The sequence below is a fragment of the Polypterus senegalus genome, chromosome 1, assembly GCF_016835505.1.
Source record: "Polypterus senegalus isolate Bchr_013 chromosome 1, ASM1683550v1, whole genome shotgun sequence".
NCBI classification, from domain to species: domain Eukaryota; kingdom Metazoa; phylum Chordata; class Cladistia; order Polypteriformes; family Polypteridae; genus Polypterus; species Polypterus senegalus.
In genome coordinates this window covers 287,669,649-287,681,884 of record NC_053154.1, presented here as the reverse complement: position 1 = coordinate 287,681,884, position 12,236 = coordinate 287,669,649, and the positions used below count along the sequence as shown (strand labels likewise).

General features: G+C 37.3%; 1 protein-coding gene across 1 annotated transcript in view; it reads right to left on the bottom strand.

The window, feature by feature from the left end:
- gucy2g (guanylate cyclase 2g) overlaps window positions 1–12,236 on the bottom strand; it is a 149,357-nt gene that overhangs the window by 102,190 nt on the left and 34,931 nt on the right. Inside the window, exons 5-8 of the mRNA XM_039736268.1 lie at window positions 10,735–10,882; window positions 2,592–2,727; window positions 2,003–2,106; window positions 1,706–1,869 (exon numbers count right to left, since the gene is read on the bottom strand). Coding sequence (XP_039592202.1) covers window positions 1,706–1,869; window positions 2,003–2,106; window positions 2,592–2,727; window positions 10,735–10,882 — 552 coding nt within the window. The remainder of the gene's footprint in view (window positions 1–1,705; window positions 1,870–2,002; window positions 2,107–2,591; window positions 2,728–10,734; window positions 10,883–12,236) is intronic.

The window sequence follows — 12,236 nt, the reverse complement described above, 5'->3', positions numbered from 1 at the left end:
CTTGGATTATGCACAGATTCCTACATCTGTAATTTTCTTTGCGTAAGCACATTTCGGCTTTTGTGCTTACTTCATGTTATAGTGCGAATTCTACACACGCCGTTATACATGAGGCCCCTACATATGGAAAAGTCATATTGGATAAAGGAGTGTTGAAATCTTCAGATGGAATGATTGGATAGATAGATAGATAGATAGATAGATAGATAGATAGATAGATAGATAGATAGATAGATAGATAGATAGATAGATAGATAGATAGATACTTTATTAATCCCAAGGGGAAATTCACATAATCCAGCAGCAGTATACTGATACAAAGAAACAATATTAAATTAAACAGTAATAAAAATGAAAAAAATTTAAATAAAATTAATGTTAGCATTTACTCCCCCGGGTGGAATTGAAGAGTCGCATAGTGTGGGGGAGGAATGATCTCCTCAGTCTGTCAGTGGAGCAGGACGGTGACAAAAGTCTGTCACTGAAGCTACTCCTCTGTCTTGAGATGACACTGTTCAGTGGATGCAGTGGATTCTTCATGATTGACAGGAGTTTGCTTAGTGCCCGTCGCTCTGCCACAGATGTTAAACTGTCCAACTTTACTCCTACAATACAGCCTGCCTTCTTAACAAGTTTGTCCAAGCGTGAGGCGTCTTTCATCTTTATGCTGCCACCCCAGCACACCACCGCGTAGAAGAGGGCACTCGCCACAACCGTCTGGTAGAACATGTGATTGGATGGCCAGCACAGACTCCACTATAGAAAACCCAGGAGCAGGTGAGAGGCTAGTTGGCGGACGTCTCCAGGACTATGACTATGTCTAACTTTTTTTTTTTTTTTTTAAGGTTTAATCTCCTCCACTGTCAAATGGCCATAGTTCATCAATTAATTAATGAACAATTATTGTTTGTTTCCATTTATGTTTAATCTGTTTTAATGTGTACTACTTTCATATATAATAATCAGTATAAGCTATACTTGTATTTTAACTGAGAATTCATCACAGTGCTATGCGCCTGCACTCAGTGAAGGGCACTATTCGAAAAATAATTGGTATTATATTGTAAAAGTGAAAAAGGGATCTTGAAAAACTCATCATGGATTTAAAAGTTTACAAAACTGTTAAATGTGCACATGTCCAACTTTATTTTAACTCTTTTGCATGGCTGTTCACAAAGACATTAAAATCATAAATGAAAAATAAATCTCTAATGTTAATAGCTATGTAAACAACAATATGACAGTGTCCACACAAAAAATTACTCCAAAATTGTGGCATTGTGAAATCTCAAAATTTGTCAAATTAACAGATAAATAAGCAATAAAAGGGGCAGAGTATCTGAACTCAAAAATGTGTCCCTGGAAAATACATTACATGATTTCTAAGCAAAACTTTGGCTTAATTCAAATATTCTTGATAAAGCCTTCTGGTAACAGAGCCCACTCATGATATCCTATGCCTAAGCTGTCTCATCCTTCACCCAGAAATTCTGCTTTATGGATTTTGCTTGTGTTGTGTGTGTGTTGTAGGTGTAGAAGACACTGTGATTCAATGTTGTATAACGATAAAATTAGAAAACGTCTAAGAGGTGAATACTGTTTATTGATACTGTAGCTGTGTTGTGAGCTTTACTTTTAACATTATATCTTAACCATGTTATTCTTATGGATTCCAATCAAAGCTGATGGTAACTTTCCACTTTACCTTTGCATTTTTAATGATGCTAATATTGTTATAGCTTATCCTCCACCAAGTATCATCCACCTCTTTCCGCAGTTTAGCCTTTTGGACAACCAGGATAATGACACATATAGTCCCAGCACTAACTGCCACCAACAGGATCAAGATCAGACTTATTACAGACATATCTGTGGAAAAAGACCACAAAAATAAATAAGTAGTTTGTTCTGGAAACACAGTTCATTATGTATGTTCTCGTACATGATAGATGAATTAAGCAAAAATATATAATAATAAGAAGAAGAAGAATCAAAAAGTCACTATTAGCAGCTGCTTCGCAGAGCTCATTGTTAAATCCACAGTCTGGTTTGTCTTTGGTTGGACGTCCATTAGGCCAGTATATTAAAGAGAATTCTGGAGTCTGCCTGGTGGAATTGGAAGAAAAACAAGTCATTTAGAGCACTTTTATGTTTATTGCTATTTTTGTTGCTTATATTTCATTTTCATTAATGAGATATTAATATTGTGTTCGGGACACATGATGACAAGACAAGGAGAGGGGCACTTTGCATATTTGTACAGGTGAGTGTTTTTAAGGTTACAGAAACACACTTTAAGGAGCCACTTTTGGAACTCTACAATATGAGCAGTTTTGGTTTTCATGTTTTAAGAAAGGTGTTAAAAGGACAGAGGATGTTCAGAGAAGATCAGTGGTCTTATGATGAAGAATCCATGAAAAAACCTAGGACTGAATAGTTAAGTCCATTTTGGAAAGTTATTTCTAATAAAAGGCCTCATCTTAGTAGTACAGCAAGAGTCAGCAGAAAGGCAGAAGAGTTAATTGAAATTAATTATAACTGAAGTATAACTAAAACAGTAATTTAATTGTAGTTTTCAAATGTGGACCAACCTGATTATCTTTTTACTGCTGTCATACTGTAGAACAGGCACAAACTTGGAGGTGTTTTGAACTGTCTGTAAATCATATACAGAATAATCCATGCTTCTTTCTCCAAATTCATCCAAATATACCAATCCAGTTGCACCTTGAAAAATGAACAGAGCAAGGACTTAAATGCCGGCAACATCAAGACGGACCATCCATTGCAAGACCCTGTCCTACCTACTAGACAAGGGCCGCTTTTCATCTAGCAGCAGGAAAGAGGATATTCCTGTGTTGTTTATAGCATTTGTTTAAGGATTGTGTAACCAGCAGTAACATTTCTTGCTGTGGTAGATTACTATTGAGAACCTGTGCTGAAGATGACAGGGCATTGAATTATTGGATCAATGTCCATGAGACAGTTCTATTTTCCACAAATGTGTTTAAACAAATTTGTTAGTAAAGAATAGTTATGAATGAACTTTACAGGGCTGACTTGACCAAGAGTTCGGCAAAATCCAATGTTCAGGAACTCCACCAAACTCAACATAATGCATTGAAGTCAAAGGGAATGGAGAAACTAAACTAGTGCAATGGTCTTTGTACTGTCCAAGAGAGTTTGGGAAGAATCTCTCAACTATGCTGGGCCAATTATTGTGGCCATGAATGTGATCTGGGATATGAGGCGTCAGTGCTAACCACTATGCTCCATGCCTCAAACATCTAAATACACATACAGAATGAATACCACAAATAAAATGCAACAACTTGCTACAAACTAGCAAAAATCCAATAAAATATAGATCATTACGCTCAAGGTTCCAATCTTGGTGCATACATTGGCCTTGCCATGAAGTGGTGGCATGAGACTGGCTTATTCTACTGTTTGAAGTCACATTCCGTGTGCAACCTCCCATGTATCTTTACAGAGGTTTGTACTTTTTAAATTCATCAAGAAGAAACACCTTGTGAATAGTAATAAATCTTTCATTATTATTATTATTTAATGGGCTTTCATTCTAATACGAGAAGGGGGGGATTCATTAAGGCTTGTTTGAGAGCATACCTAGACACATGGCTAATTATACAGGTCCCAAGTATAAGTGTTATATATTAGGTGCCAGTACTCATAATAATCTCATTAAGGTCAGCTAATGCAGTGTGTCTCAAACTTTCAGATCCCACAATGTGGGGGTTAGGGTTTCCCTTTTGTGAAACGAGCTAACTTTGATCGCCTAAGCATTATGTTTCCCCTTTTCAATCACAACCAGCAGCAACATGCGAAAACACTGAAGTAATGTACCCCTGAAATGAAAATATTACAAGTTTTTTGTTTTAACATCTGCATGATGGAAATCTAGCTAGAGTATTGATAGGTAGTGACAGCAACAATGTTACTATAGGCCTGAGTGTAAGCCTGCACATAGCTGTTACAGCTCTGTGATGTCACGTCAGCCTGGGTTGCTGGGAAAAAATCATTTGCCTAAGCTCATCCAAGTTGAATTGTCTGGAAAATATTGAACAAATAAGGTCACCAGTGAACACAGCAGATTCGGTGAGAAAAAATGATTTGATGAATTTCAGCGATCAACACTAGTGAAGAAGTAGAAACAGGTGTATGGTAATGAAATGAAAGCACATGAGGATAGCATTTTGTGACAAGTATTCTGCACAGCATTAAACAGTGTAAAAAATCTGACATGAGTAAATGAACTTTTCACCAACATTTTATGCAGATGCAATCGTTTACCAGTTCTTATCTGTTTCGAGATGGCCCTGTAGTTAGGAAAAAAAATAGGCAGTGTTCAGTTTTTGTCTTTCGTTTTAGGAAGGGTGTGGACTTTATTGTTCCTTCTCAATGCTTTTAACTCCCATTCTTAACTCCAGAGATTCTTTTAATTCCCATCTTTCAAGTGTGTATTTGCTTCCTCTTTGTTGTCCTTGATTTGCCACTCATTAAAACATGCAATTTTGATTTGATTGATTAGGGAAACCAATTCTGGCAAGTTACAAAATTATTTGTATGTATCAGATAATATTCTTTTATTTATGATCTTTATTTTGGATGCTTCATTTTTTAGCTTTGTTTATATAAAGAGTATATTTGAATTTTATTTCTTGCCTTGAGAAAGTATAGTTGTTTTGTTTCAATTTTAAGTGCATCACATTGTCATTTTAGTAGCTGCCTCAAGTGGAAAATAGGTTGCTATGGGATCTTGCCTGTCACCAATACAAACTTCATGGAGTAAGTAACATATAAATAAAAATATCATTGTTGGGTGGAGTGTTCCTTTAACTCTCATTTAAAATAACCATTTTGTCAGTTGCAATATAATAAGTCAATCTGACTTTGTTTTCCGTAAAATGAAGTTATGTATTCTAATTCCTTCTTGTTTGTCATGGTGTGAAAGAGTGTTGCATGGCTGGGCAAGTAAGAATTTCATTGTACTCTGTGCACATTGCACTCTTGACCTTGACATGACAGCATTAATACTACTCAATTATGTAGTTTAACACCATGTAATCCAATGGTCCAATTTCTAATTTTGTTTTCGGTCAGTTTGTCTCAAGGTTACTATAGTTTTGCCTTTTTTGTATTAGTTTTTATTTGTATATTATTTCCGGCCTTACTTGGAAATTCAGCTTAGTTTTAGTTTTCCTTCATTACATATTTTAATTTTAATTTAGTTTTATATCTATTAGCTTCAGTTTTAGTAATTATGGTACGGTTAAGGAGCTACTATGGAGTTTAGTTTTGTGTCACAATCAGACAAAACTGAACACATAACGAGTTTGGATATAATATGAGTTTAATGTTAGTGGAAGCTTACTACACCACATGGTATACTATCTGGTTTTGTTTTTGTCTGATAAAAACAAGGAGAATCAGAACCAGATATTGAATATGAACAATTTGAAACATTTATTTAATTGTAATTAATATTTTCTGTGTCATTTGTGCCGAAATAATTAGAGCTAACTTTTGGCACTTTTCATCTTTTTATTTTATTGCCCAGAATGGGCATATTTATAATAAAATTGAGATGAGTTTTAAGGTTTAGGGTTTTTTTTTTACTCTAAATGTCTACAGCACACAACATATCCTGCTCCAAGACAATGTGCAAATAATGAATGTCGTCAATATCACATTCAAAAGTCTCTCAGCCATATTGATCTCTGGTTTCATCTCAGGCACATACAATTTATAGACAGAATTATTTCACCTGCAGGTCTGAAAAGATCAAAAATTGAAAATAGATACTACTGTATTCTGACAGGTATGATGATGAAAATCATGGGGGCTTAGGAAGACAATGAATCTTAGGGTTAGAATCAGTGTGCAGACCCCACTTAGCTCTATTGAGAGAAACAAAGAAAAGGAAGCATGTAGTGTGAAGGTTAGGGGTAGTGAGACTTGAATAGCCCATCATAAGAAGAGTGAACCCATAATGAGCAGAGCAAGAACAGGTAATAGGAGTATGGAGGGACACAAAATGACAGAGACAGCATCCGAGATTAGGAACAATCTATACATTTTCTAAATCCGCTTATCCGGAGCAGGATCATAGGAAACCTGGAGCCTACCCCAGCAGGTTGGATTCAAAGCAGGAAAACTCCCTGGTATGCAATATGTATGATATGGCTTATGGTAAGAAAAAAGAGAATATGATATATATCTATTTTGAAAGAGAGAAAAAATTTGAAAAAAGGAGGACAAAAACTTTAAAACATAATTCTGATACTGGATTATTTTCACAGTATAAGGTATTTTGAGCTGTGAATGTAAACTAAAAAAATATAAACTAATAAATATAGAATAAATGCAAAAACACATTAGTATGTTTAGTTATTCACCAGTTGGCAGATTCTCTTCGCCTACCTACCTGTAGTTCAGTAGAGATGTTGCCAGCTCAGGAATATTATAAGGTTTGCATTGCTTCATTGTTAAACAACCTTTTTAAAGCAAAAGTGACTGGTCAGTAACAATATGCTGATCTTGTATGTTGTATGTCAGCCTGTCGATCAGTGCCGTTTTATTTTCAAAAAGGATTTCTCCTACGCGAAGTAGCAGGTGAGTTATTGCCAACAAAACACAGACACCTAAAAAATAACCTAAAACGTTACTCACTCCCGATTTTTCTGCCCATACGTGAAAGGTTTTGTTGACCAGCACATTCCAATTTCAGGTGTGTTGATATACAAGAAGCACGAAGAAAGGCGGCACAGTAAATCGCTTTCTATTTCACACACTTTACACGTTCAAATTCAGCTCGCTTTGTCACTGCAAATACTGTGTGAACACCGGCCCACAAGCGGGTGGCTTGTGGTCGATTACTTTCTGTTTTAGAGTTATAAACTAACAGCAAGAATATTAATTCAAAAACGAATACTAAAAATTATTTTAGTAAATTATTTTATTTCAGTTAGTCTTTCCAGCTACTTTAATAGTTTTGTTTATTTTTAGTTTTTCATTTCAATTTTGTTAATTAGTTTATTTCAGTTTATGAAGATTTTTTTTTATAATAGTTTCAGTTTTGATTTTAGTTTTCATTAACTATAATAACCTTGGTTTGTCTACAGTGTGATTATGCAGAGAAACATAAGCAATTTGATGAGCGAGAGGAGATCATTCAGCCCATCAAGCTCATAGGTATAGCCAAGTATCTCATCCAGATTCTTCTTAAAGGTTGTCAAGGTTTCTGCTTCGACTTTGTGAAGTGCTGATCTGCTTCCTGGCATCAGTCTTAAATGCACTTCCCTTAATTTCCACTGATGTCCGCTAGTTCATGATTCACCCTTAAGCCAAAAAAATGTTACTGGATCTACGTTATCAATGCCTTTGAGAAATTTGAAGACCTGGATTAGGTCCTCACACAGTCTCCTCTGCTCAAGACTAAACAGGTTTGATTCTGTTAGTCTGTCAGAGTTCACCATGTCCTTAAGTCCTGGGATTGCTCTCCTCTGCACGGGTTCAAGTGCTGCAATGTCTTTCTTGTACTGTGGTGACCAGAACTATACACCATACTTCAGATGTGGTCTTATCAGCACATTATATACTTTGAGCATAACAGCTCTTGGCTTAAATTCAGCAGCTTTTATCATAAAACCTAACATTTTATTTGTCTTTTTGATATATTTTGTGCATTGCTTGGTCGAAAATGTTGCATCAGCATAAACCCCTAAATCCTTTTCAGAGGTTGCCTCCTGTATGACAGTGTGTCCCATCTTGTATTTCTAATTGATATTCCTTTAGCCCATGTGTAGTACTTTAGACTTTTCTATATTAAACTGCATTTTCCAAGTATTTGCCCATCTCTGAAGCTTGTCCAGATCTTTGTGAATTCCTTTTGCTGCCTCCTCAGTTTCTGCCGTCCCTTCGATTTTAGTGTTATTTGTGAATTTGACAAGTTTACTGACTATACTGGAATGAATGTCATTAATATAAATCAGAAAAAGCAATGGTCCATGGGCAGACCCCTGAAGCATGTAAGCTAAACACATTATGATTACTGGGGACAGCTTTTCATTTGTATTCAGTACAGAAATGTTTAATCATATTCAGAGTTAGGACATTAAATAAAGTGAAGAATTAATTGTCATCTTTGTAAATATTTATAAGCTAATGTCAAGTATCTGTGCCTAGAGATCACCTTCCTGGCTCTGCTGAGGTAAGCAGTGCTATTGTGGGACAGCAGGGGGCACTCACACTAACTGTCACTCCTTTTCCACCAAGTCAGGACATCAGTCAGGCCACAGTGCTGGCCCCACCCCTTTGGGGCAGGGATATAGAAAACCAGACAGTCCCTGAAGAATGGCCTCTGACTTTGGACCCGGAACCCATCCCGGAGCAAGCTCCACCGACTGATCTGTGACTCCCTAACCAGGGAAAACCTTGAATTGTCAGGCAATTACTCCATCATTTACATTTATTTTTTTTTATCTAGTTTATTACACAGGTACACCCGGCTGGTGCCCCATCATTTGAAGTGGCTTGTTCCTTGGTGTCTACCAGCCATGCATTTAATTATGGTATTACATACCTCTATGTAATAGTTTTCTAAAAGAATTTAAAAATGCACCATAAGCAAAACATAAGCATTCTTCCTTTTGTCACATCATTGCCTATATGATCATCTGAGTCTGTGGTTATGTACAGGAGAGAAGGCGTTGTCTTATTTCTGTTCAAGTGATGTATTGACTTACTTTGATTTGATAGTGCTTGGCATAATACATTTGATATATTATACATATTGATTGAACTCTAATAAAAACTGGAAAACACAAATTGCAAAACCTACTACATGGCAGTCACATGTCAAAACAACTGAGAACAAAGACTCCCAGTTAAAAATAACAGCAACAAAAAGAAAAATATACATTTAATCTGATTCTGTTTCACTGCATATACAGGTTGCAAACAAGCAAAAATCTAAAGGAATAAAACGTATGAGTGGACAAAACAAGAGGCAGGCCCTGATGAGTAGCGCATGGCCCTCCAGTCTGCCGCCTTCTTCAGCCTCACGCAGACCTTAAGCCTGCCCTGTGCCATTTTGGACGTCTACGGTGCGTTCAGAAAGTTTTCAGACCCCTTTACTTTTCACACATTTTCTGGTGTTGCAGCCTTGCGCTAAAATCATTTCAATTATTTTTTTCCCTTATCAAGTAACACTCGGTACCCCAGAATGACAAAGACCAAACACAACTTTAGAAATGTTTGCAGATTTCTTAAAAAAAAACAACCTGAAATGTCATGTTTGCATAAGTATTCAGAGCTTTTGCTCAGTACTTCGTTGAAGCACCTTTAATATCGATTAAAGGCTGGAGTCTTCTTGGGTATGATGTGATAAGCTTCACACATCTGGATGTGGGGATTTTCTGCCATTCTTCTCAGCAGACCCTCTCAAGCTCCATCAGGTTGGATGGAGATCATCAGTAGACAGCTGTTTACAGGTCCTACAGTGACATACAGCTGATTTCAAGTCCGGGCTCTGGTTGCACCATGTATGGACATTCATAGAGTTGTCCCTAAGCCACTCCCGTATTACTTTTGCTTTGGGCTTAGGGTCATTGTCCTGTTGCAAGGTGAACTATTGACCCAGTCAGAGGTCCAGAGTGCTCTAGAATGGTTTTCAGTAAAGATCTCCCTGTACTTTGCTCTGTTCAGATTTCTCTCAGCCCTGTCAACTCTTCTAGACCTTGTCACCAAAAAGCAATAGCATGATGATGCCACCTCCATGCTTCGCCATTAGAAAGGTATCCAGCAGGTGATAAGCAGTGCCTGGTTTCCTCCAAATGTGACACTTTGAACTGATGTCAGACAGTTCAATCTTTTTTTTACATCAGACCTTTCTTGTCTTCTCATACTATGAGAGTCCTTTGGGCGACTTTTTGCAAACTTCAAGCTGGCTTTCATGTGTTCCCTAGATTAGTGGAGTTTTGCAGTGGTGGTTGACTTTCTGGAAGTTTCTCCTATCTTTACACAGGTTCTCTGGAGCTCAGACAGGGTGTCCATCAGGTTCTTAGTTGCCTTCTCTTCTAATTGCACAGTTTAGCCTGGTAGTTGGCGCTAGGTCGAGATGTGGTTATTTGAAACTTCTGCCATTTAAGAAATATGGAGGCCACTGTGTGCTTGGAAACCTTTGATGGTGCAGAAGTTGTTTTGTAGCCTTCCACAGATCTGTACTTCGACAAAATGCTGTCTTTAAGCTCTGTGTACAATTTCCTTGACCTTATGTCTTGGTTTTTGCTCAACTGTGGGGCCTTCTATAGACAGGTGTATGCCTTACACAATCAACAGAACTGACCACAGGTGGTCTTCAAACAAGGTGTAGAAACACCTCAACAACGGGCAATAGAATGAAATGCACCTTAAGCAAATTTTAAGTGTCGTAGGCAAAGGATGTGATTACTTGTGTCAATGTGATATGTCACTTTTTTCTGATTACTAAATTGGCCAAAATTTCAGAAACAGTGTTTTCGCTTTGTCAGTCTCAGTTATTGAGTATTGTTTGATAAGTGGAAAAAAATGAATGTAAATGATTTTAGTATAAATATGAAAAAAAATTAATGGGTCCTAAAAATATTTACTAAAAGCACCTCATGATCTTACAGGACCTATTTACTTCTGAATTGCACTTTTTATTATGTCCATTATGAAAACTCAGCCTACCATACAATTGAATGCTAGGGTTGCCTTTTAGACTGTTGACAAGGTCTCTCCCATTGTGAAAGGGATTTCTTCCAACTTTAATCAGCTCTGAAACTCCCATTGCATAAAGAAGGACTGCATCATGAAGGTAAGCTGCATAGGAGCTGACCTGGAAAAAAATAAGAAGATAATAACCGTGAACTTCTTTATGCCTGTATTTAGTTAACAGTTGTTTTTACCCCAATCACTTGTGCATAAAGAGTACAGCATGGTGGCATGGGTAGCACTGCCGCCTCACTGACTTAATGCTCAGGGTTTAAATCCTCTGTCTGGTTGCTAATGTATGTGAACTTTACATTCCAGATTTCTTCCCACATCCCAAAATTTTGTATGTCAGGTTATTTGGCAGCTCTAAACCGTCATTTTATGTGCACTCTACCAATGATTCATTAATTAATTAATAAACCGTACTGGCCAGAGTCTACCCTCTCAACTTGCATGGGTGAAAATGGCTGTTTGTATTTCAAGGCTTATTTCATGATACATGCGGTGTCACTGAAATCAGTAAATAAAAAATAATTAAATGCATAAAGAAATAAGCAACAAAAACATATTCCATGACACATTTGATTACTTATCCTCATATTTCATTTTAGTATTATTTATTGTGATCTTTTGCAATGAATTTATTACATTTGCACTTCTATTTATTTATCTGCTTAATTTTATCTGAAATATTTCTTCATAAGCAAGCTTAATGCATCCCTTTACTGATCTTGTTTGTGGTGGAGTCTCTCTTATCAGGCCTGGGAATCAGGCATGGCACACATACACACACCGGGCCATTTTGGAGTAGCTTGTTAATCTACATCTTTGGAATGTAAGAGAAATTCTTGAACACCCCACTTATATACAGAGAGAACCTACAACCTCAGTCTCCTTGAGCTGTGCGAGCCCCAAGGAAAAAGATAACATGCTTAGAGCAGCTTAAACCCATTCAGGGTTATGGGGTGGGCTGGAGCTTTTGACAGCAGTACTGGGATTCGGCAGGAGTCCAATCTGGACAGGTCAGTAATCCATCACAAGACCCACACATTCACACGTCGCCAATTTCAAATCTCCAGTTAACAACGACAAGTGGCCAGAGATGTGAATGGAAAACTGGAACATCAAAATCCACATAAGGAACATTCAAACCAGGCACAGATGTTGACTAAGCATAGGGCACTGGATCCTTTGAGGCAAACTATTGACCCACTATGTCACTATTGGTAGCAGGGTGAACAATGTGAATAAAATAGTTGGTGTGGTGGTCTGTAAGAAGAAGTTTCCTTCTTAAGCACTGCACCTTAGGTTATATTCTTACTATAAAACATTTCCACTAAGACGTGCCAGCAGGTCAGTTCCCCTGCAGGACAAACCCTCTGGCTTACTCATTCTGTTCCCTCCTCAGAATGCTCCAAAAACAGGGATCAGCCTGTCCAACCTAAGGAGCACTCCTGCATCTTGGCAGGCTTCAGTGC